Genomic DNA, 27767 nt, shown 5'->3' with positions numbered 1-27767 from the left:
ACACACACATATACACACACACATAACACAACACACACAGAACACACACTCAGACACATATACACACACACACAGAACACACACACACACATATACACACACACACAGAACACACACACACACACATATACACACACACACAGAACACACACACACACACACACACACACACACACACACACACACACACACACACACACACACACACACACACACACACACACACACACACACACACACACACATGTTTTATGGGGACTTTCCATAGACATAATGGTTTTTATACTGTACAAACTTTATATTCTCACACACATACACACACACATGTTTTATGGGGACTTTCCATAGACATAATGGTTTTTATACTGTACAAACTTTATATTCTATCTCCTAAACCTAACCCTACCCCTAAACCTAACCCTCACAGAAACCTTTCTGCATTTTTACATTTTCAAAAAACATAATTTAGTATGATTTATAAGCTGTTTTCCTCATGGGGACCGACAAAATGTCCCCACAAGGTCAAAAATTTCGGGTTTTACTATCCTTATGGGGACATTTGGTCCCCACAAAGTGATAAATACACGCTCACACACACACACACACACACACACACACACACACACACACACACACACACACACACACACACACACACACACACACACACACACACACACACACACACACACACACACATACACACTCACCCAGTGTACTGGATAACACCATATTGATTGATTTTTGTTCTTTGTTTTCAGGGAGTGCTGCTCATGCAATCCCACATGAGTTCATCTTTATAGATGAGGCTGGGTTCAACCTAGCATAGACCAGAAGAAGGGGGAGAAACGTCATTGACCACAGAGCCATTATAGATGTTCCTGGCCAACGTGGTGGGAACATCACAATGTGCGCTGCCATCTCCAATACGCATGGTGTCCTCCACCGTCATGCCAACCGTGGACCGTACAAACACAGTCCATATTCTCACATTTCTGGACAGACTCCACAACAGTCTCGTATGAATGACGCAGACCATCAAAGAAACCGGTACGTTGTAGTATGGGACAACGTGAGCTTTCATCGTGCAGCCCCAGTCCAGAACTGGTTTGCTGACCACCCACCATTTCTCGTGCAATACCTCCCAACATACTCACCATTTCTGAACCCCATAGAAGAGTTATTTTCAGCATGGTGGTGGAAGGTATACGACCGGCAGCCCTTTGTGCGCATGCCTCTTGTGCAGGCTACGGAAGAGGCATGTGATGAGACTGATGAGGGTGCGATTCAGGGATGGATAAGGCACTCAAGGCGCTTCTTCCCTTCTTCGATGTCTGGCAAGGGAACATATTGCCTGTGATGTGGACGAGGCGTTGTGGCCAGACCCGGCTGTGCGGCAAGATGCTGCCTAATTATTTTTCTTGCCTCTTTTTCTTTTTCTATATATTTTTTCATCAATATTCTTTTTCAGTTTCCTGGTTTTTATGAGCATATTTTTGTTCAGTCCAATGTAAATATATCTGCTGTGCATATGTTGCATTGACTTGTTTGGTGAAAAATAAAAAAATAAATCTTTCAACAGCATGTGTGTGTATCTGCATGTGAACAATCTGAAGAATGCCCAAAATATGGTATTACCATGGTACACGCTTTTATCCAAAGCGACTTACAGTGCACTTATTAAAGGGACAATCCCCCCGGAGCAACCTGGAGTTAAGTGCCTTGCTCAAGGACACAATGGTGGTGGCTGTGGGGATCGAACCAGCAACCTTCTGATTACCAGTTATGTGCTTTAGCCCACTACACCACCACCACTCCATGGTACCATTTCCATGTGCCTGAATGACTGGTCCGAGTGATGTTATCATGGTAAATGTAAAAAAATAAAAACATTTAAATACCATAGTACCATGCCCAAACAACCAAGGTAATTTTGGTAATTTGTCATATCCTATTATATTTACAAGATACTCAGAGGTACCTTAAATGATACCACGCATTACTATGGTAAATATCTAAAAACCAAAAAGAGTGCAAATACCATGATATTTTGATATATCCCATGGTATTTGCACGCCTTAAAATACTAGTATACAGCTCACAAGGATCAGAGCTAATGATCTCATTTAACATCTTTACCTCCATCATGCTCTCACTCAGGTCCTGGATGTCACACAGAAGATACTAAAGGATCTGTGGAGTTTTATTGCTGTTATTAATGACCTCAGTGAAACTCTCAAATCAACATAAGTGATAACCTGCCACTTAAGTGACTCGATGAGAATCCTCAGGGTTTAGTGAGGTTAAACCGTATATAAGTGCAGCGTAGTTCTAGCGGGAAGACTAGCAGCTGTACATCATCACACCATTAGCTGGGTAACTCCTAGCCAATCACATGTCAGCCATTGCTTTAGAAGTCTGCTCACAATCTATCACATTGCTGTTTCAGTGCGCTAACACGGCAACGTCCTCCACCCCGCCACCACCTGTTGAGCCCTGTCCCACACGGGGGTAGGCTTCTCGCTCCTGCCTCCTATCTCCGGCAGGATATGACTGTTTTATATTCAGCAAATAAATGTCATCTTAAACCTCACTCAAGCCTGCGAGTCTTCCCGATAGAAATAACACTTCCTTCTATTCTCAAACGAATGATACTTTTATATAAAACAATGTGAATAGATACAATTATGTTTATTGACAAAGTATGTGTTCTCTGCCGTCCAGACTTTGCATCTGCCCATATGCAGCTCTGACATATCACAGCTTTGTTTGTTTTTTGCAAATGATATCATTTGAACATGCATAATTAACACATATCTGTATATTTCATGTTACGGCTGGAGCTACATGCTCTGATTGGACACTCTTTTGAACTACTTCCTGTGCTGAAAATGACCCTGCAAGCTGCTCAGACATGAACGTTCTTCAATAAGTTATAGAGGTCTTACATTAGATGAAGACGCCACACGCTCTTCTAAAACAACGGTTCGGTGCAGCTCAGACCTCTGAAAAGAACCGCCATTAATAATACATGCACAATAAGGCCAAATCACATTAATAAACACTTTGAACACTGTTTGTGTAGCGTTCTTGCCATGCTCTTCATCTGAACATATTATCATGATGTGGTGTTTCTAGAGGAACATATGTGGCTAATTGCAGATGTTGAGCAAACATGCTCATTCTAAATAAAAGCTACAAGAAAACTAGATTTATTTGCAGTATCAGCTTCTATAAATGATGTTTTTGAGTCCCCTGCGTCATTATCGCAATCATCAGTGCAAATGAAGTGTAGAGAAACACATCAGGGTGAAATCTGAATAAAACATGCAGTCTGATTAGATGCCTTAAAATCTGTGACAAGCAGCATAATCGAGACGCCCGTGCTGCTAATCAACGATTAGTCACCGTGTACGACGAGGAGGATGAAATAAACCGACACCTTCATATCCCATTGGATCTGCATTTCATATCATCTGTCATGGCAGGGTCATGATAATGTGTGCATTTAATTGCTGATACACTTGATCATGTGCAAAATATTGAGGAGGTAAATTGGAGCATGCTGCGTTGCATTTTTAAAAGGCTTCTCCTGATGTTCAAGCCCATTAAAGTTTGACACATTGAGTCCAACAGATTCATACTTATCCCAGGATTATACAGATATTTTCATTAAACCTTGAAACTTTATTTGACTAAAATGAGTAACTTAGACAGCAAAAGTAAAAACCATCTTCATCAAAGTCACAAGTGTAGACAAACACAACGTGCTTAAGCTAACAACACACTAACAATTATACTCTTTCTTGTCTTTATTGAACACAGTTTCATTAAACTTTCACAGTGCTGTGGAAAAAGTAAGTGAACCCCCAGGCTAAAAATGACAAAAAAAGCTCTTAGAGTCAGGAGTTGGCACACCTGGCATCCAATTAATGAAACGAGATTGTAGGTGTGTGTTAGCGCTACTTTGACTTATAAAAAGCACTCAAACAATTTACGTTTGATATTCACAAGAAGTGTCTGCTGACACGGACCATGCCTTGGAAAAGAGATCTCAGAAGACATATGCTCAAGAATTGTTGCTGTAAAGGATTACAAAGTCTTCTGGAAGAGTTTAGATATTCATCTGTCCACAATTAGACAAACTGTCTATAAATGGAGATGATTTAGTACTATAGGTACTCTCACTAGAAGTGGCCGTTAGATATTCATCTGTCCACAATTAGACAAACTGTCTATAAATGAAGATGATTTAGTACTATAGGTACTCTCACTAGAAGTGGCCGTTAAATATTCATCTGTCCACAGTTAGACAAACTGTCTATAAATGAAGATGATTTAGTACTATAGGTACTCTCACTAGAAGTGGCCGTTAGATATTCATCTGTCCACAGAGAGACAAACTGTCTATAAATGGAGATGATTTAGTACTGATTTAGTGATTTAGTACTATAGGTACTCTATCTAGAAGTGGCCGTCCAGTCGAGATGACTCAAAGGGAACACTGCAGAATGATCAATGAGGTACAAAATACCCCTAGCATGACAGATAAAGAGTTGAAGGAATCATTGGAACTGGTTAACATCTCTGTTCATGAGTCTACGCTACAGAAAACATTAAACAGGCATGTGTTCATGGCAGGACATCACAAAGGAAACCGCTGCTTTCCAACAAAAACATTGCTGTGCACCTGAAGTTTGCCAAAGACAGCATTGAAACTCCACAACGCTACTGGGAAGATGTTTTGTGGACTGATGAAACTAAGGTTGAATTGTTTGTGAAGAATATGCAGCGCTATGTATGCCAGCACATACCAACATGAAAACATCATCCCAACAGTAAAGTACAGTGGAGGGAGCGTCATGATTTGGGGACTGCTTTGCTGCTTCAGGGCCTGGACCGCTTGCCATCATCAAGGGAAAAATGAATTCCCAAGTTTATCAAGATATCCAACAGATAATGTCAGGGTGTCTGTGCACCAGCTGAAGCTCAATAGAAGTTGTGTGATTCAGAAGGACAATGACCCTAAACATCAAAGTAAATCCACTACAGAACGGCTTCAAAAAAAGAAAATCCATCTTTTGGAGTGTCCCAGTCAGAGCCCAGACCTTAACCCAATAGAGATGCTTTGAATGACCTCAAGAGAGACACCAGACATCCTATGAATATGTCTGAGATGAAGCAGTTCTGTAAGGAAGAATGATCCAAAATTCCTTCTGGATGTTGTGCAGGTCTAATCTGCAGCTACCGGAGAGGCTTGATTGAGGTTATTGCTGCCAATGGATGATCGACCAGTAATTAAATCAAAGGGTTCACTTATTTTTTCCGCAGCATTGTGAATGTGTAATGTGATGTGTTCCATAAAGACAAGAACGAGTATAATTGTCTGTGTGCTGTTAGCTTCAGCACATTGTTGTTTATCAATACTTATTCATCTTTAATATAGATGAGATCACATGACCAATTAATGCAGAAAACCAGCTAATTCCAAAGGGTTCACATACTTTTTCTTGCCACTGTAACATGATGTATGTATGTAAAGTGATGCATAACCAGAGGTTCAATAGCCTAGAGAAGTAGTCCCACTTGAAAAGGATGATTTACACAACTTCCCAGCTCAACTAACACATTTGTGTGCTTTAAGTGCTTTAACAAAAATGTGATTCACTTTTTTCCGGAATGTTTTGCCTTCCATAATTAATTCCATAATAACTGCATTACGGTAGAAACATTGTTTGCTTGATTTACAAACTCAGGAATGAGTCAAAAACATTGCATAACACAATATCGATTTAGTTGATAACTGCATCTTTATCCTTATAGTACGCCTACTAAATGTACACCCACATACATATATGCTTATGCTTGTATTTGTGCGTGCATGTTACAGGAGTAACATTATCCATGTAATCAGACGTTCCTACCAAGACTGCATGCCAAGATATTGCTGTAACTATGGAAACAATACTTCTGGAAGTTTACATATTTAAAAAATGCAATTGAGGGGGGAAACTGTAGTCAAGGACTGTAGCAAATATCGGGGAGGATTTGATTTACGTAGGCTGCATATTTACATACACAATTCTCCAGGGATTGAAGGGCTATTTCTAAATCATGCTCAACGCAGCTTTGAAAGCGAGGCAGGATGTTTTTCAGTGTCATTGATTGCCTATATAGACATCATAAATAAGACTGTTAATGTATTTTGTAATCATCACACTGGTTTTTAAAGAACCGGAGTATTGTCACAACTCCAGGATACATTTATATTAATAATATGGTATAGAACAGCGGGTAAAAATGCAAGGATGCGTCCTATGAGAACTGGACACATTGACAAACTGAAATGCAAAATGGATAGGTGTAGTGTTCAATGAAGTGGGAATAAAAACAAACAAAACATTTCATTCTTTTTACATAAAAAAGCTTCTTAAGTCACATTATGTGTTGTCTTATTAAAGGGACAGTTCACCAAAAAAAATGTATATTCTCTCATCGTTTACTCACCCTCATGTCATCCCAGATGTGTGACTTTCTGTCTTCTGCAGAACACAAATGAAGATGTTTAGAAGAATATCTCAGCTGTGTAGGTCCATACAATGCATGTGAATGTTGATCAGAACTTTGAAGCTAAAAAAAGCATATAAAGTTAGCATACAAGTAATCCATAAAACTCCAGTGGTTGAATCCACGTCTTCAGAAGTGATATGATGAGTGTGGGTGAGAATCAAATCAATATTTAAGTCCTTTTTTACTATAAATTCTCCTCCCAGTAGGTGGCGATATGCACAAAGAATGCGAATCGCCAAAAACAAAGGAAGAAGAATGTGAAAGTGGAGATATATAGTAAAAAAGGACTTAAATATTGATCAGATTCTCACCCACACTTTTCATATCACTTCTGAAGACATGGATTCAACCACTGGAGTCTTTTATGCTGCCTTTATGTGCTTTTTTGAGCTTCAAAGTTCTGGTCACCATTCACATGCATTGTACGGACCTACACAGCTGACATATTCTTCTAAACATCTTCATTTGTGTTCAGCAGTAGAAATATATATATATATATATATATCACATACATGCATTATATTTACAATATATATATATATATATATATAATTGTATTCTGCTATTTAAATATTGTTATTTGGGGGGCTTTCTCAGCTAAAATTATTCAGTTCATTAATCATGTCATGTAATTAATTTGAATCGATTGACAGCCCTTATATAGTATTGTATATTGACTTTAAATCAAAAATGCAAGGTATAATCCCGTCACACGTCTCAGAAAAGGACTTGATTGTAGAATAATTGCAGTGCAGTTGCCTGCATTTCCATATTCTGTCTGAGAGCTCTTGTCTGTCTGTATTTCATCAAATATTCTGCAGGTGCAGCTCATCTGTATAAACACTTCTGGCTCTTGCACGCTCTTCCTCTGTCTCAGACCTGTGAAGCATTTAACCATCTGTTTAACAAACCAGACCTTCATTAAAAGTCATAAACTCTGAAAGTAAAATACTAATTTGATCAGAACATTATTAGTATGTCAAATAAGAAGCAAAAGCAGATTTGTGTTGCTGGCTCGTGTCGTTTGTCATAACAAAGAAGTTGTTAATTGTGGATGTTTTGTGGTGCTTCTATGACACTTTCGGCTCACGTGCTCTTCAGGACTCCCATCCTTTACATTGTAAATCAACTACCGCACACTCAAATCAGCTTGTGAATGTAGTTGTTTATGTAATGCCAACGTTAAAATGAGTCATGCGCTATAGTAAAAGTGTTTAGATGTCATATAGTATTGTGTGAGGAATAAGTCGAAAATTTTAGTGTTTATGCACTGATAATCTGCCGTTTTACTCATGATTCCTGTGAAAGTGAATAAAAGTTATTGTTGTTGTAGTGTTCATTTCACCAGGAATCTGCTGCCATACGAACAATAAAGGGTTGCCACCCGTCCTGTAAAATATGAGATCGTATTTAGAGATACAATTATGCGTCCCGTAAAGAATTTATATGATTTGTCCCATATGTTAAGCTGGTCAGATGGCGTCACGGTGAAATTGTTCCAGATCGCTAATTTAACATTGATATTAGCTGGAAAATGTGCCTACGGTGGGTAAAGGACTGCCAAAAAGTCCACAAATGGTGCTAAAACTGTGGATTCGTTTCTATACAAATGTTCAATAAGATCAACCAATGCATGAATACAATCACTGAGTCATAAAGACAAGTATAGGTGAAGGGAAAAAATAAATATATTTTTAACATATAAATGATTATCTTTTTTGAATAAGTCAGGGGTCAGGAAAGTTCTAATTTCAGCATATAAGAGAGAGTAAACAATTTATTTATTTTTTATTAATAATGCATATTAACAATGCATTTATTGCTAAAACTCTGGAGGATGTGGTTAGGAGCCATGACCCCCTTCCCATTTAAGTGTCCCTTATTTTAAAACTTCAAAAGTGGCAACCCTATTACAATGAGCAATGTAAAAATTATTTTGCAAAAATGTAGCTATAGTAACCAGGTTGTGGAAACCTTAAAGGAGACCTATTATGCTCCTTTTACAAGATGTAATATAAGTCTCAGATGTCCTTAGAATGTGTCTGTGAAGTTTCAGTTCAAAATACCCCACGGATAATTTATTATACCATGTTATATATGCCTCTTTTTGGGTGCACTCAAAAACACACATTTCGTGTGTGTCTCTTTAAATGCAAATGAGTTGCTGCTCCCCGCCCCCTTTCCGGAAGACGGCTGCGCATTCACAGCTCGTGCTTTGGATACTACAGCAACAGAACCAGCGTAAATACCAGAGTTCAGCCATATATTTATGAATATATGTATATCTGGTCTCCGTGAATACAATCAGAGACAATATTAATTTTAGCTGTTTAGCCGTAGAATCGGCTAACAAGCACATTCGGAAATTTAATTAGCAAATATTCACAAAATATTAAGCGCGATACTTACATCTTCAGGACGTAAAACTGGGACACGAACAGTTGGTCTGATCCATGCTTTAAAATAAAAAAAATTGAAAATCCTGCTTTATATTGACACTCATTCACAAAGAAGTTTGGTGTAACATTATTTGCACCAAACATACACACATTTATGTACATTTTGGGGCACATTTCCTTCAAAAACAAAACTTGTTCACTATGTGTTCAGTGGCTCTGATTATGTTCACTTTTACAGCAACAACAGAACACTTGTGTGACATTATTCTTCTCACTTTATCGGCTCCAGCACGGAAAAAAATGGCGGACTGTTTGAGTAGATAACTAAGGGGAGGAGCTATGATAACAGGGCGGAGTCCGTCACCAGTCATGGGCGTGGCCTGCTCTAATGTGACCTCACTTTAGAGCCGAAATGAAAAGCGTTCATTTTGACACACTGTTTTTGATGAATAGATATATAAGAAAGAGGAGTGGGTGCACTTTTAACATTGTAGGGTGGTTGTGTACACATTTATGTACAAACACCATGTAAAAGTGAATTTTGCATAATAGGTCCCCTTTAATTGTAATGTGGTAAAAAATAAAATCAGAATACCTTTCAAATAATCTTCTGAAAATTTACAAATGTGTGTTTATACTATTGTTTAGTTGATGCTGTTGCTTATTTACATGTAAATTTGCACCCCACCTTTCAAATGATGTTTTTATATTTGATCATAGTTATTGTACTGTAGGTATTTACAAAGACAAAACATCGTACGTCCTTCAAAATCCTGTTCCACACACATGTAAAAAAATATATTCTTGTTTGTTCTCTGTGCTGTCAATCAAAGTCTTTGTTTATCTTGCAGCTGAAATCACTCCTGACACAATCCACCGCAGGTCCTCTCTCTTTATGCTGTCTTCAAACAGTAATGCTGAAGTATATCTGTGACTTACACATACTGTAGGGGAACATCCAAACCTGTCAAGAACATATTCCGGTTGTATTTCACCCCAAAATGTTACCTTTCCTATTTATTTTCAAAAGTCTGTTTTTAGGACCGTTAAGATTATTTTCATGACAATTAAGCACATCCTAAAATAGGCTTAATTTTCTTTATGAAAAACACGATTTTAATTAGATTCACCAAAATGTGCTTCTCAGGCCTTTGAGCAACTAGTTAAGATTGACATTTACGGTATTTAAAGGGATAGGACACACACAAAAATGTCTCTCATCATTATCTGTTTTTTTTCCTTCTGCTGAACACTAAGATTTTTAGATGGTCCATATTTGCAAGTGAATGGTGGCCAAAACTTTGAAGCTCCAAAAAGCATATAAAAGTAACCCATAAGACACCAGTGGTTTAATGCATGCCTTCTGAAGTGATATGACTGATGTGGGTGAGAAGCAGATCGATATTTATGTCCTTTTTTACGTTCACATGCTGCCTTTATATGCTTTGGGAGCTTCAAAGTTCCGGTCACCATTCACTTGCATTGTATGGACCTACAGAGCTGAGATAACTTTGAAGCTCCAAAAAGCACATAAACGTAACCCATAAGACACCAGTGGTTTAATCCATGCCTTCTGAAGAGATATGATTGGTGTGGATGAGAAACAGATCGGTATTTATGTCTTTTTTTACGTTCACATGCTGCCTTTATGTGCTTTGGGAGCTTTAAAGTTCCGGTCACCATTCACTTGCATTGTATGGACCTACAGAGCTGAACTATCCTTCTAAAAATCTTAATTTGTGTTCAGCAGAAGAAAGAAAGTCAAACTCATCTGGGATGGCATGAGGGTGAGAAAATGATGAGAGAATTTTCATTTTTGGGTGTACTGTCCCTTTAAGATGTGATATTTTCAATAATATCACAACAGTCACACAACAGTCCATAATCCGTTTTTTTCTCTGCCAGTCTCCTTCAGTTTAACACCCTATTATTAGCTGTCATTTCTCACAAAACAGATCAAAAGAATAAGCATTAAAGAGAGAGAGAGAAATAAAAGCCTCCAGCTGTGCGGAGTGAGAGTACTAAACACTGCGGGAATAAATGTTTTGTATTTCACTCACGGCTGTCAAGAAAGCTTTTTTTTATGCATGTTCCTGTTAGTCGTGAGCTACTGTATTATTTGACTACATAATAAAACTTCCATCATTAAGTTTTGACCAGGAACCTCACAGAAAGCACAAAAACCCCACTCTAAATATTCCTTGAGACCACCACATGGTGTTCAGGACGTTAATCATTTTTTAAAGTCAACATGAAATCCGAAATTGAGTCCACTTACATTCTTAATACACAATCATGGTCTTATTGTGTCCAATCAGTGCGCATTATTCTAAAGAAAACAATCTTTGTGCTCATAATTTTAAAGGAATTGTTCGGGTTCAGTACAAGTCAAGCTCAATCAACAGCATTTGCATATTGTTGATTAATGCTGAGGCACTCGCGATAGAAATCAATGGGGCAAAACTGTAAAAGATAAAATAATTTTTCAAAAGTATAGACAAGACAAGTAATCATCAGCAATCGCACAAAAGTTGCAATGACTCGTTCATTCTCTGATTCGGCTTACTGGACTGAATCAGTCTAATGACTCCCTTAATCAGCTCGTTGTTTTGAATCAGTCTAATGACTCGTTCACTCGCTAAATCAGATCAAAAATTTGAATCAGTCTAATGACTCGCTCACTCTCTGAATCAGTTTATTGGACTGAATCAGTCTAATGACTCGCTCACTCTCTGAATCAGTTTATTGGACTGAATCAGTCTAATGACTCGTTCACTCGCTAAATCAGATCAAAAATTTGAATCAGTCTAATGACTCGCTCACTCTCTGAATCGGTTTATTGGACTGAATCAGTCTAATGACTCATTCAGTCTCTGAATCGGTTTATTGGACTGAATCAGTCTAATGACTCGCTCACTCTCTGAATCGGTTTATTGGACTGAATCAGTCTAATGACTCGCTCACTCTCTGAATCGGTTTATTGGACTGAATCAGTCTAATGACTCGCTCACTCTCTGAATCGGTTTATTGGACTGAATCAGTCTAATGACTCGCTCACTCTCTGAATCAGTTTATTGGACTGAATCAGTCTAATGACTCGCTCACTCTCTGAATCGGTTTATTGGACTGAATCAGTCTAATGACTCATTCAGTCTCTGAATCGGTTTATTGGACTGAATCAGTCTAATGACTCATTCAGTCTCTGAATCGGTTTATTGGACTGAATCAGTCTAATGACTCGCTCACTCTCTGAATCGGTTTATTGGACTGAATCAGTATAATGACTCACTCACTCTCAGAATCAGCTCGTTGGTTTGAATCAGTCTAATGTCTCGCTCACTCTCTGAATCGGTTTATTGGATTGAATCAGTCTAATGACTCGCTCACTCTCTGAATCTGGTTATTGGACTGAAACAGTATAATGACTCACTCACTCTCAGAATCAGCTCGTTGGTTTGAATCAGTCTAATGACTCGTTCACTCTCTAAATCAGATCAAAATTTGAATCAGTCTAATGACTCGTTCACTGTCTGAATCGGTTTATTGGACTGAATCAGTATAATGACTCGCTCACTCTCAGAATCAACTCATTGGTTTGAATCAGTCTAATGACTCGTTCACTCTCTAAATCAGATCAAAAGTTTGAATCAGTCTAATGACTCATTCAGTCTCTGAATCGGTTTATTGGACTGAATCAGTCTAATGACTCGTTCACTCTCAGAATCAGCTCGTTGGTTTGAATCAGTCTAATGACTCGCTCACTCTCTGAATCGGTTTATTGGATTGAATCAGTCTAATGACTCATTCAGTCTCTGAATCGGTTTATTGGACTGAATCAGTATAATGACTCGCTCACTCTCAGAATCAACTCATTGGTTTGAATCAGTCTAATGACTCGTTCACTGTCTGAATCTGTTTATTGGACTGAATCAGTATAATGACTCACTCACTCTCAGAATCAGTTTGTTGGTTTGAATCAGTCTAATGACTCGCTCACTCTCAGAATCAGATCATTGGTTTGAATCAGTCTAATGACTCGCTCACTCTCAGAATCAGATCATTGGTTTGAATCAGCCTAATAACTTGCTCTCTGAATTGGTTCATTGGTTTTAATAATTCTAATTTGAATCAATCTAATGACTCGCTCACTCCTTAAATAATTGAATTAGTTAGAATCTGCCAAATTAATAAATGTAGAATCAAACTGATAATTCACTCACTCTCTAAATCAGTTCAATAGTTTGAATCAGTCTAATGACTCACTCACTATCTGAATCGGTTTATTGGACTGAATCAGTCTAATGACTCATTCACTCTCTGAATCAGTTTATTGGACTGAATCAGTCTAATGACTCGTTCACTCTCTGAATCAGTTTATTGGACTGAATCAGTCTAATGACTCGCTCACTCTCTGAATCGGTTTATTGGACTGAATCAGTCTAATGACTCACTCACTATCTGAATCGGTTTATTGGACTGAATCAGTCTAATGACTCATTCACTCTCTGAATCAGTTTATTGGACTGAATCAGTCTAATGACTCGCTCACTCTCTGAATCAGTTTATTGGACTGAATCAGTCTAATGACTCGTTCACTCTCTGAATCAGTTTATTGGACTGAATCAGTCTAATGACTCGTTCACTCTCTGAATCAGTCTACTTTATTAATCAGTATATTGATTTTAATGAGTCTAGACACTCACTCATAATTGATTTGAATCCATTTTAATAACTCGTTCATTTCTTGAATCGGTATATTGGCATGAATCAGTATAATGACTCACTGTCATTGATTCAAGTGGCAAATTATTGTGGGAAAAATCCCCCACATACTTTAATCGCAACTGCACAAAAGTTCAGAAAATGCCACATCATCACACTGTCCAACTCAAACATTTATTTGAATTTAGTTATACAATGTTCTGCTCTTTTAAAACGTTTATTTAATTGGGCAAGAATTCCATTAAACGTAATACTGACAAATGAATCTTTAAAGGCAAAAGGAGAACGTGACGTTACAAAGTTTCATTTCAAACGAATATTTACTACCAATGAATGTCATTATACACACCTTAGAAACTCGTACTATTGCAGCAACTTTCTGGACAATAAATGTTTGAAGTACTGTACAAAAAGGGAAAAACACAGACGGATCATTCCTCTTCAGCCGCTGACAGTCTCTCTGACGGGTTTCCATAATGCTCCGTAAAGGTTAATGTTCCTAAATTGGACCAGGCCTCCTCCGTCAGTCCGTCAGTTGTACTGGATTAGTTCGACGGAGCGTCATATGAAATATTCTTTATGGTTATCACTGATAATGTTCTGTGAGTTTGGATCCGTGTTAAAGGGCGTTTCAGGCATGTCTTCAGATTTTGTTGCTTTGGGCTCTTGAGTGTGAAACGATTCTTTCCATCGGTACAAGAATCGCGCCATCACGGCCAGCCCGACAAGACTCACAAATATCACAACAGCAATGACACCTGCAAAACAGCACAGTGACACATACAATACTGTACAACTTAGTGTACATGAAATTCAGACTGTTATGACTAAGGTTGGGTCAAATGACTCCCTTTAAATTGGTTCAATGATTTGATTCAGTCTAATGACTCACTTTTAATCGGTTCACTCCTTCGATTCAGTCTAATGACTCACTTTTAATTGGTTCACTGGTTTGATTCAGTCTAATGACTCACTTTTAATTGGTTCACTGGTTCGATTCAGTCTAATGACTCACTTTTAATTGGTTCACTGCTTTGATTCAGTCTAATGACTCACTTTTAATTGGTTCACTGCTTTGATTCAGTCTAATGACTCACTTTTAATTGGTTCACTGCTTTGATTCAGTCTAATGACTCACTTTTAATTGGTTCACTGGTTCGATTCAGTCTAATGACTCACTTTTAATTGGTTCACTGGTTCGATTCAGTCTAATGACTCACTTTTAATTGGTTCACTGCTTTGATTCAGTCTAATGACTCACTTTTAATTGGTTCACTGCTTTGATTCAGTCTAATGACTCACTTTTAATTGGTTCACTGCTTTGATTCAGTCTAATGACTCACTTTTAATTGGTTCACTGGTTCGATTCAGTCTAATGACTCACTTTTAATTGGTTCACTGGTTCGATTCAGTCTAATGACTCACTTTTAATTGGTTCACTGCTTTGATTCAGTCTAATGACTCACTTTTAATTGGTTCACTGCTTTGATTCAGTCTAATGACTCACTCAATCTGTAAATCGATTCATTGGTTTAAATCTAATGACTCATTCACACTCTGAATCAGTTTCAGTTATTTTATTGACTTGTTGACTCTCAATCGCTTAATTTGTTTGATTCAGTCTAATGACTCACTTTTAATTGGTTCACTGGTTTGATTCAGTCTAATGACTCACTTTTAATTGGTTCACTGGTTCGATTCAGTCTAATGACTCACTTTTAATTGGTTCACTGCTTTGATTCAGTCTAATGACTCACTTTTAATTGGTTCACTGCTTTGATTCAGTCTAATGACTCACTTTTAATTGGTTCACTGCTTTGATTCAGTCTAATGACTCACTTTTAATTGGTTCACTGGTTCGATTCAGTCTAATGACTCACTTTTAATTGGTTCACTGGTTCGATTCAGTCTAATGACTCACTTTTAATTGGTTCACTGCTTTGATTCAGTCTAATGACTCACTTTTAATTGGTTCACTGCTTTGATTCAGTCTAATGACTCACTCAATCTGTAAATCGATTCAGTGGTTTAAATCTAATGACTCATTCACACTCTGAATCAGTTTCAGTTATTTTATTGACTTGTTGACTCTCAATCGCTTAATTTGTTTGATTCAGTCTAACGACTTACTCTTAATTGGTTCACTGCTTTGATTCAGTCTAATCACTCATTCTCTGAATCAGTTAATTGGTTAGAATCAGTTTATACTGATTGGCTGGCTCACTCCCCAAATCAGTTCATTGTTTTTTTCAGTCTAATGACTCACTCTCTGAATCAGTTTGTTGGTTTGAATAAGTCTAATGACTGTCTGAATTGATTTACTGATTTGAATCAAGTCTAATAACTCGCTCACTCCCTGACTCAGTTAATTGTTAAGAATGATTCTCATTGATTCTGAATTGGTTTATTGGTTTGATTCAGTCTAATGACTCACTCTCAATTGGTTCATCGGTTTGATTCAGTCTAATGACTCACTCTCAATTGGTTAATTGGTTTGATTCAGTCTAATGAATCACTCTCAATCGGTTCATTTGTTTGAATCAGTCTAGTGACTCACTCTCAATCGGTTCATTTGTTTGAATCAGTCTAGTGACTCACTCTCAGTCGGTTAATTGATTGAATCAGTCTAATGACTTGCTCACTCTCTGACTCAGATAATTGGTTAGAATCAAACTATTAATTCACTTCCTCTAAATCAGTTCATTAATTTCAATCAGTCTAATGACTCACTCTCAATCGGTTAATTGATTTGAATCAGTCTAATGACTCACTCTCAATCGGTTAATTGATTTGAATCAGTCTAATGACTCACTCTCAAACGGTTAATTGGTTTGATTCAGTCTAATGACTCACTCTCTGAATCAGTTTGTTGGTTTGAATAAGTCTAATGACTGTCTGAATTGATTTACTGATTTGAATCAAGTCTAATAACTCACTCACTCCCTGACTCAGTTAATTGTTAAGAATGATTCTCATTGATTCTGAATTGGTTTATTGGTTTGATTCAGTCTAATGACTCACTCTCAATCGGTTAATTGATTTGAATCAGTCTAATGACTCACTCTCAAACGGTTAATTGGTTTGATTCAGTCTAATGACTCACTCTCAATCGGTTAATTGGTTTGATTCAGTCTAATGACTCACTCTCAATTGGTTCATCGGTTTGATTCAGTCTAATGACTCACTCTCAATTGGTTAATTGGTTTGATTCAGTCTAATGAATCACTCTCAATCGGTTCATTTGTTTGAATCAGTCTAGTGACTCACTCTCAGTCGGTTAATTGATTGAATCAGTCTAATGACTTGCTCACTCTCTGACTCAGATAATTGGTTAGAATCAAACTATTAATTCACTTCCTCTAAATCAGTTCATTAATTTCAATCAGTCTAATGACTCACTCTCAATCGGTTAATTGATTTGAATCAGTCTAATGACTCACTCTCAATCGGTTAATTGATTTGAATCAGTCTAATGACTCACTCTCAAACGGTTAATTGGTTTGATTCAGTCTAATGACTCACTCTCTGAATCAGTTTGTTGGTTTGAATAAGTCTAATGACTGTCTGAATTGATTTACTGATTTGAATCAAGTCTAATAACTCACTCACTCCCTGACTCAGTTAATTGTTAAGAATGATTCTCATTGATTCTGAATTGGTTTATTGGTTTGATTCAGTCTAATGACTCACTCTCAATCGGTTAATTGATTTGAATCAGTCTAATGACTCACTCTCAAACGGTTAATTGGTTTGATTCAGTCTAATGACTCACTCTCAATCGGTTAATTGGTTTGATTCAGTCTAATGACTCACTCTCAATTGGTTTATTGGTTTGATTCAGTCTAATGACTCACTCTCAATTGGTTTATTGGTTTGATTCAGTCTAATGACTCACTCTCTGAATCATTTCATTGATTTGAAATGGTATAGTGACTGGCTCACTCCCCAAATCGTTACATTTGTTTGTATCAGTCTAATAACTTACTCTCTGGATCGGTAGAATGGTTATGAATCAGTCCAATGACTCACTCACTCAGTGAATCATTTAATTGTTCTGAATAATTTTAAAAACATTGGTTCGTTTGTTTGAATCAGTCTAATGACTCACTCTCAAACGGTTAATTGGTTTGATTCAGTGTAATGACTCACTCTCAATTGGTTTATTGGTTTAAATCAGTCTAATGACTCACTCTCAATTGGTTAATTGGTTTGATTCAGTCTAATGACTCACTCTCAATTGGTTCATTTGTTTGAATCAGTCTAGTGACTCACTCTCAATCGGTTAATTGGTTTGATTCAGTATAATGACTCACTCTCAAACAGTTAATTGGTTTGATTCAGTCTAATGACTCACTCTCAATTGGTTTATTGGTTTGATTCAGTCTAATGACTCACTCTCTGAATCACTTCATTGATTTGAAATGGTATAGTGACTGGCTCACTCTCAATCAATTAATTTGTTTGAATCAGTCTAATGACTCACTCTCAATCGGTTAATTGGTTTGATTCAGTCTAATGGCTCACTCTCAATCGGTTCATTTGTTTGAATCAGTCTAATGACTCACTCTCAAACGGTTAATTGTTTGATTCAGTCTAATGACTCACTCTCAATCGGTTTATTGGTTTGATTCAGTCTAATGACTCACTCTCAATCGGTTCATTTGTTTGAATCAGTCTAATGACTCACTCTCAATCGGTTAATTGATTTGAATCAGTCTAATGACTCACTCTCAATCGGTTCATTTGTTTGAATCAGTCTAATGACTCACTCTCAATCGGTTAATTGATTTGATTCAGTCTAATGACTCACTCTCAATTGGTTTATTGGTTTGATTCAGTCTAATGACTCACTCTCAATCGGTTCATTTGTTTGAATCAGTCTAATGACTCACTCTCAATCGGTTAATTGATTTGAATCAGTCTAATGACTTGCTCACTCCCTGAATCGGTTAGAATTAAACTCACTCTCTCAATTGGTGTATTGGTTTGAATCAGTGACTTCATTCTTGAAACGGTTCATTGGTTTGAATCAGTTTAATGACTCACTCTCTAATCGTGTCTCAACTTGTTCACCCAACAGCAAGTATTATGAGAATCATAGGAACTGAAATGTTAAGTTTTATATTGAGAATAAAAGATGTTTTTGAAAGGCGATGTGATAACTCCACTGCAACAGCTGCTGGACAAGATAAGCAACAAATCATAAAGGATTAATTGAGATGCTTCTAAAATAATCAAATGCCCACAGAGCTCGATTTAGACTCTACACTAATATTATGCCACAATCGATTGTAATTTAGAGACTATTAGCGATCTGTCTGGATGTGTTAAAGGGATAGTTGTGTGAACTGCTCCTTTAAGAACAGTCTATCAATAAGGCTCTTAAAAAATATGGCAGAAAAACATTGAGACATTTGATAGAATCTTTTTTTCTGAATAGTTCTTTGTTGCAATTCTACGTGAAAGACTTCCAAAATGTTCCTGTCCTTTGTGGCTGGTTAAGCATGGCACATTTAATTATACCGGCTAAAAGAGAAGTCTAATTGTAGCGCCAAAATACATCTCAACTCAATTTAATGGCACATTACAGAGGCTCTGAAAAGGACAAAGCGTTTTTTGGATTGCAGCAGAAGCACCTTAATCTGCAAATAATTTCTTTAAATGTTTAATTAGTTTTGGTGCCGTTTGTTAATTTCATTCTATTTACTGATAACTTTGGAGAAGTTTTCATATTCAGCCAGCGTGAAAGCTGACGTTAATCGTTCATTATGGAGGGCCAATTTTGGGTTAGAGGTTTATAATTAGCTTCACTGAGCAAAAAGATGATTGCAGAGGCTGAACTTAAAGTTTTCATATGGATATGTACACAGCTAAATGGAAAGGGTAGAAGATAAAACATCTTTATCAATGAGTGTAGTTGTTAGCACATATTTAAAGGGACAGTGCACTCAAAAATTTAAATTCTCCAAGCTGCTCTTTTTACACAGTAAAAGTTTACAATAACCAGGGGATGTCAAGCTACACAAAGGACAAAAAGCACCATGAAAGTTGACTCGTGTAAAATATTCTACTGAGACCCTTAGAGAAAGAGGAGTCTCAGTAGAATATTTTACATAAGTCAACTTTTATGGTGCTTTTTGTCCTTTGTCTAGCAATAGTTTTGAGTTCCTTCACAATAGTTTTGCGTTCCCTCACAATAGTTTTGAGTTCCTTCACAATAGTTTTGCGTTCCCTCACAATAGTTTTGAGTTCCCTCACAATAGTTTTGAGTTCCTTCACAATAGTTTTGAGTTCCCTCACAATAGTTTTGAGTTCCCTCACAATAGTTTTGAGTTCCTTCACAATAGTTTTGTGTTCCCTCACAATAGTTTTGCTCCTCACAATAGTTTTGAGTTCCTTCACAATAGTTTGAGTTCCTTCACAATAGTTTTGTGTTCCTTCACAATAGTTTTGAGTTCCCTCACAATAGTTTTGAGTTCCTTCACAATAGTTTTGAGTTCCTTCACAATAGTTTTGCGTTCCCTCACAATAGTTTTGAGTTCCTTCACAATAGTTTTGAGTTCCTTCACAATAGTTTTGTGTTCCTTCACAATAGTTTTGCGTTCCTTCACAATAGTTTTGCGTTCCCTCACAATAGTTTTGAGTTCCTTCACAATAGTTTTGTGTTCCCTCACAGTAGTTTTGTGTTCCTTCACAATAGTTTTGCGTTCCTTCACAACAGTTTTGTGTTCCCTCACAATAGTTTTGCGTTCCTTCACAATAGTTTTGTGTTCCTTCACAATAGTTTTGCGTTCCTTCACAATAGTTTTGTGTTCCCTCACAATAGTTTTGCGTTCCCTCACAATAGTTTTGTGTTCCCTCACAATAGTTTTGTGTTCCTTCACAACAGTTTTGTGTTCCCTCACAATAGTTTTGTGTTCCTTCACAACAGTTTTGAGTTCCCTTACAATAAATAAAAAAAAATTATAAATAACCACTTTACCATTAACGATAAAGAATTTCCCTCACAATAGTACACATCAGAGTACATATCTGTTAACTTCTCAAAAAATTTGTTCTGGGGTTTTATGAATTTATAGTAAGAATAAAGCAAAATGCTCAGATGAGGAATATTTTTCTCTATTTTCCAGATGAGAAAAAAAGTGCATCAATTTACCTCCAATCAAGGCAGAGTCACTGTTGAGTGCATTGACTATCGGTTCACCAGTCCCGACAGAACCCAAATGATCTACAGCAGAGAAAGACAGACAGATAGACAGACAGACAGAAAGATAGATTCAACCGCTTATCACTCGCAGGTCGTGGCTCATTGAATGCGTCTCTGCTCTATGAAAGAGTTGCAGCACAGACGCAGCAGCAATCCAGATATTATTATGCAAATGAATCTCTTTCACACAGATTAATACAATGATCAGCCGTTCTAATCATTAATGCTCTAATTTAATTAGCACTGCGAAGGAATTTAGTGAGCCGTCTATAAAAGATCGCTGAAACTCTACTTTAAGGAGGAATTCAGGCAGAAAAATGACTAGGAAAAAACTAGGAAGTTTGGAAAACTAAGGCTGAGAAAGAGTCTTACAGAGTTGCCCAAGATTATTCTTCGCTATAGCATTTTTTTGCCCCCTTCAGATTGGCACATATTTTACCACCTCAGGGCAGAAACATCCAAATGGACACAAAGTGTTATCTCAAAATTCACAAAAAGGCTTGTAGAGCAGAGGAGGGCGGGGCTGGCTGGAACAACACACGCCCGGACCCCAATCAGCCTGATGGGGGCGTGCAAGGGATAATGGCGACCGGTCATGACGGTTCGAGAGAGAGAGAATTACAGGCAGCTCCTCTGTCTGTTTATCTTTGTGTATTTTTCGTTTATTTCTTCATTAAACTATTATTTATATTTTCAAGCCGGTTCTCGCCTCCTCCTTTCCCTTAACCTGCTTTACATTGGTGCCGAAACCGAGGGAGGAGAAGGGATGCTCGTCGCAGAGTCCTCGACACTGCCGTCCACCCAGGGGAGCGCCGCTGCCATCCGCCGGGGGACTGAGTAGCCCGACCACCTGGAAGCGGAGAACAGCTGGCGTCTGCAAGGCGAGTGGGGACGTGACTCCCCGACCACCTGGAGCGAAGGAGCCGCTGCCAGGGGCAGAGGAGTGCCCTGCCATCCCTCAGAAACGCCAGAGGGGTCGAGAGGACCACTGTCTGCGAGGGGAGGAGGGAAGTGACTCCCCGACCACTGGATCGAGGTAGGGCCGCTGCCAGGGGTGGAGGAGAGTCTCCACGGGTCACCGAGAACACGTCTGCTGGGAGTCGGTCTGACTCCGGTCCGCCCGGGGAGGAGCGGCTGCTGTCTACCTGAGAGGGTGGAGGAGTGATCAGGGACCACGTGACAGTGCATTTCTCTCTCTCTCTCTCTCTCTCTCTCTCTCTCTCTCTCCGTCGCTCCGTGTTGGCCTTTATCCCTCGCCTATATTTTTGTTGTTGTTGTTTTTACCCTCCTGCCTCCTCCCAGGTTGAGCAAGGTGGGGATGACCCGCCGGCAGACTTGTGTGTAATGTACGTCATACCAGTGGCTCCCGGGTCTGAGGCAATGGCGGGAGGAGTGTAGAGCGGAGGAGGGCGGGGCCGGGCTGGAACAACACACGCCCTGTCCACAATCAGCCTGATGGGGGCGCATGAGGGATAAAGGCGGCCAGTGACGATGGTTCGAGAGAGAGAATTACAGGCAGCTGCTCTGTGTGTTTATGTTTGCGTGTTTTTCATTTATTTCTTCATTAAACTATTATTTGTATTGTCGGTATTAGTATCACTAATGCAAACGTGGCAATATTCAAACAGTGATCTGTTGAAGGAGGTCTTCCAGTCTTACCTGAGAGAGAATGAGTCGTTTCAGCGGCGTAGGGATTGGACAGTGAAGATGAGCCGCAGTTGGATTCTGTCAGCGTTCCCGCGACTATAACAGGACTCGTTTCCGGATGCAGTAGAGCGGCTTTCAACAGCGAGATGGAGTTAAACTGAACGACAGACAAACAGCCGGTGAAACCCAGAGAGTTCAGACGAGCGATTTCTGGATCCAGCTCAACAAATTCTGTGAACAAGAAGCGATATATCAGAGTATGCCTATTGAAAAGAGAAATCCCACATTAGATCTCTTTAACATGTCAATTGTTTCTCTAAGAATGCAGTTTGATTAAATGGAGAACAATCATTCTACATAAAGGATTTAGCACCTTTTGTGTCCCGCCCCCTCAGTAGTTCATGTCCTACAGTTGATTTAAGCCTCACTTGAGGCATACATTAGCAACACAAATAGTGGCGAATGAACACAATGCAATGCGATATCGCCGTTGTGCAAGATATGTCAAGCGAAAACCACATGGCACATTCCCATTCCGCAGCAACGACAGTGAATGAGAACACGCCGAGTTTGATGAAAGTACCTTTTATTCAGTCTGAGCCAGAGGGCTAAATGACCCATGAGAGAAAAACACATGGCGTAGTTTCAGAGCGGGGTATTTGACAAATAACATGACCATGAACATTTCCTTTTCAGCATCAATATTTTAGGTAAAAAAAATTATGTTAGCCAGATCCCACAAGGGATGAAGGATATAGAAAGATATTTTGAATGTTATAACTCACAACTGCGACTATTTGTCATAACTGATACTTAATTTCGTGTATATGTGATTTTCTCTCGCTATAAAAGTCGCAATTATGAGAAATTAAGTCACGATATATTACAAATAGTCACAATTATGAGAAATAAACTCGCAACTGAGAAATAGTCACAATTGTGAGATATAAAGCTGCAATTATGAGAAATAAAGTCACAATTACGAAAAATAAAGTCATAATTGCCGCATTTGCGAGATATAGTCAGTTACAAGAAATACATTTACAATGTATTTGAAGTCGAAATTGAATAATAATCACAATTGCAAAAAACTGTATAAAGTTGCAATTACGAGAAATAAAGTCACAACTGAGAAAGTCAAAATGAAAATATTTAAAGTTGCAATTCCGAAATAGTCGCAATGATGAGAAATAAAATCTGCAATTGCAAGATAAAATGTTGTAATTAAGAGAAAGTTGCAGTTACGAGAAATAAAGTCACAATTGAATAAAGTCACAATTACGATATATAAAGTTGTAATTACAAGAAATAGTCACAAATGAAGTCATAATTACGAGATATAAAGTTGCAGTTATGAAATGTTGTAATTACAAGAAATAAAGTTGCAATTAGAGGAATGTCAAAATAATGACATATAAAGTCGAAACTGAGAAATAGTCACAATTTCAAGATATAAAGCCACAATTACAAGAAATGAAGTCACATTTATGAAAAATAAATTTGCAATTGCAAGATAAAAAGCTGCAATTAAGAGAAAAATAGTTGCAACTGAGAAACAAAATCAAAATTGTGAGATTTAAAGCCGCAATTACGAGAAAATAAGCTACAATTATGATAGTCGCAAATTATGAAAAAGTTGTAATTGCAAGATATAGTCACAATTTCGAGAAATAAGGTTGCAATTAGAAGAAATCGCAATTCGAAAATATTAAGTCACAATTACGAGGAATAAATTTGCATTGTGAGAAATTGAGAGAAATAAAGTCCCAATAGCGAAAAAATAAATAAACAAAAGTCAAAGTTGTGATAATTATAATTTCTGCTAATTTTTTGGCAGGATAACGGCACCATAGAAATTATATACAGAGACTCAGAGACCATTTTTCCATTGACGACAGATCTGACGTTCAAATAGTTTTTTACGATCTACAATTTTACAAAATGTATATTTTTAAATATATTACGAGCAGGAAAAATTGAGTGAAGAGGTTTTGTGTATGATCATGTTATCCAGCATGATTTGAGAATAGTACATTTATTTCTATAGTTCTTTTCACAATGCATATTGTTGCTTAAAGCAGCTTAAAGGCAAGAGTTTACGTCGTTTTTCTGCTTACTGTTACGTCTCGCGCACAGCTGAGCGCTAACCCTCAGTGCTGATGATGAAACCCTGCGTCACGCGTAGTGTGCATGGAAAATCGTATTATCCTTTGGCTTTGACAAAGAATAGTGCCGGACAATCTTGATTTGCATTTTCACATTTGCAGCTTTAAACTGGAACTTGGACTGGTCTGAATCGACAGGATCTCGGCGTATGTTTCACGTTTGATGTATTACTCATTACGAGTACATAGTTGGCCGTGATCGATTGCAGTGTTTGCTGGAAATGACAGTGAATCTGCAGTGACACACGATCCAAAGGGTAACTGCAAATGTGTTGTGTGTCATGTGTGTTAGTATAATATAAGTCATATAGATGCATATACATGCCGCTAAGGAATACTTCACTCCATAAACTGCTGCTGACCTCCACTGTACTGCATTAAGACTGAATTCAGCTCATAATGATCTCTGGGTAATTACAGTATAAACACAACCCCACTGCAATGAGCACAAAACTCATAAAAACCTCAAGAATAACACTTAAAACACTACACAAGCTCTATATATATCCTCCATTTATTAGGGCCCAAGCACTGAAAGTGGCATGTTGAAAATGGGCATGTAAGGGGGATCTGCAGCACCCCTATTTTTACTTACAGTCACCAAAATTGGTACATATATAGTTCTCATCAATATGAACAACTTTTGTGGCAAAGCAATACATTTATGGCTAAAAATGTGAAATAGGAAGTTCTTATAACTTCTGTGTGCATTGTATGATTTTGATGAAAATTCAGCCATATGTTTGGTAATGGGGGCTGATCGCATTTATGCAGCTATTATGGATCACAGTCATAGCGCCACCAACTGGCAGCAGAAGTATGGCACTTTTAAGAGACTTTGACATAGCCCTCTTATGTTTACATGAATTGCTTCAAAATTCATTAGAATAATGCCAAGACACTGCTGATGTAAATTTGTAAAGAGATATTTGATATCTTAAATACTGGGGGGTTCTGAAGCGTCCCTTTTAAAATGGGAGTGTAAGACGGCCTCTGTAGCACCCCCATTTTCACCTATTGTCACCAAAATTGGTATATATATATATAGTTCTCATCAAGCCAGACATTTTTCAAAATTAAATTCATTAGGTTTGTCCAACAGGAAGTCAGACAATATTGTTTTTTAATCTTGCAGTCTCTGAAGTTTTAAATACTCCTCCTAGATTTCATGAGACCGTCACCCTATTCAGACGATATTATGCGGTAGTGGTGGTGGTGTAGTGGTCTAAGCCCATAACTGGTAATCTGGTAATCAGAAGGATGCTGGTTCGATCCCCACAGTCACCACCATTGTGTCCTTGAGCAAGGTACTTAACTCCAGGTTGCTCCAGGGGATTGTCCCTGTAATAAGTGCACTGTAAGTCGCTTTGGATAAAAGCGTCTGCCAAATGCATAAATGTAAATGTAAATATTGAATATGCTGCATTATGAACAGATTTTATCGAATGGTGTTCCCTTAATGAGACATTCATTTAATGGTGAAAAATGGAAACAGTAAGTGTCTCATATCTTATGTGTGATTTAGATCAAAATTTACATTTATGTTTAGTCTTGGGGGCTAATCACATGGATGTGACTATTTTGGGTCACTGTCATAGCAGTACCACCTGGCAGTAGGAAGTATGGCTCTTACAACAGACTTTAATATAGTCCTGTTATATTTACCCAAATTGCTTCAAAATGGTTTAGAATAATGTCAAATGCCTAATGCATGTGTCCCCCTTGCATTGTTTTCTGAAAGCCACCAGGTGGAAATGGACCCATGGTGCTTGGGCCCATCATCGCTGCTTGCAGCTATATTTATTATTATTATTATTATTAGACGATTTTTAAGGCAGGAGAACAAATACTTAATTATAGTAGATTATTGAAACAATGCAAAATATAATGGAGTGGTGGTGGTGTAGTGGGCTAAAGCACATAACTGGTAATCAGGAGGTTGCTGGTTTGATCCCCACAGTCACCACCATTGTGTCCTTGAGTAAGGCACTTAACTCCAGGTTGCTCCGGGGGGATTGTCCCTGTAATAAGTGCTCTGTAAGTCGCTTTGGATACAAGCATCTGCCAAATGCATAAATGTAAATGTATCTTAATAGTACTAAAAATAGGCCTTGTTTTCTTTAATCAAATGTCTCATTTCTTACTTTTAATGAGTCATTTGACAGTTTCAGTTATTGTAAGACACCTCTGCAAGCTCTGTATTTTCAAACGCCTGCTCTATTATTTATTAATTATATGTTTAATTCATCTATTTCAGTTTACAATCAGAGAACCATGTTATGTGCTGCAGGTCTTATTTTTAGACATAAGAAATCAAACTGACCTATTTACCACCCGCGAGACAACAGTAAATTCAATATTAGTCTTATCTAGAGTAAATAGACCAAACCGTCCTCAATGCATACTGCATCACATTGAGCTCGTCTGACTGCACAAACAACCTTCTGATGCATCACATCCTTACAGACATTTATGCATCCTTTATGGTTATAAAGGCCCTTAAAGGAATAAAATAATTATATATAATGTCCAATTATTAGAAGGCCAGCACGCTTATGTTTTGGAATGGAATACAAGCTTAATACTTATTGCAAACGGCATAACTGCTACCAAGTACTGCTAAGTACTACTATTTTTAGCAATGGTGTGTGAAACAATGCGGTATTCTAACAGTACGTCTTTGGCAGTCCCAAATAATAAAAACAAACATTTTGTCAAGAAGGAAGTGTTAAAATATGCATGCATAATATTCACATCCTGTGCACAGTGCATTCCATATTTAGCCATGTCCTAAACATGATGTATGAGGAATAAACCACAAGAATTCACAAATAAATTGACATGCCTTGTTGTTTGTTATTATTAAATAAGGATTGCACTCAGAAAACTGCACTCAAGATTTTATCAATTTCAGAAGAGTTCACAACTGTAAAATGTCCAAGTGGATATATCTAATTGTTTATGGTGGATTAACTTACCGGGCACTTTTCCGATGATGACAGATCTGATGGCGTTGAACTCGATGTCCGTTGTTAGACTGAAATCTTCTTTAGCATG

General features: G+C 37.8%; 1 protein-coding gene across 2 annotated transcripts in view; it reads right to left on the bottom strand.

Moving 5' to 3' along the window:
* Positions 1 to 13893: 13893 nt before the first annotated feature.
* cntnap3 (contactin associated protein family member 3) overlaps positions 13894 to 27767 on the bottom strand; it is a 136189-nt gene continuing 122315 nt past the window's right edge. For both annotated transcript variants that reach the window (XM_052116844.1, XM_052116845.1), the window contains 4 exons: positions 27689 to 27767; positions 22558 to 22776; positions 20848 to 20919; positions 13894 to 14449 (listed from right to left, as the gene is read on the bottom strand). The exon at positions 27689 to 27767 is cut by the window's right edge and continues 9 nt beyond it. In XM_052116844.1, coding sequence (XP_051972804.1) covers positions 14253 to 14449; positions 20848 to 20919; positions 22558 to 22776; positions 27689 to 27767 — 567 coding nt within the window. In that variant the 3' untranslated portion in view covers positions 13894 to 14252. The remainder of the gene's footprint in view (positions 14450 to 20847; positions 20920 to 22557; positions 22777 to 27688) is intronic.

The sequence above is a fragment of the Xyrauchen texanus genome, chromosome 44 (assembly GCF_025860055.1).
Source record: "Xyrauchen texanus isolate HMW12.3.18 chromosome 44, RBS_HiC_50CHRs, whole genome shotgun sequence".
Taxonomy (NCBI): Eukaryota; Metazoa; Chordata; class Actinopteri; order Cypriniformes; family Catostomidae; genus Xyrauchen; species Xyrauchen texanus.
This window is presented reverse-complemented; position numbering and strand designations above follow the sequence as displayed.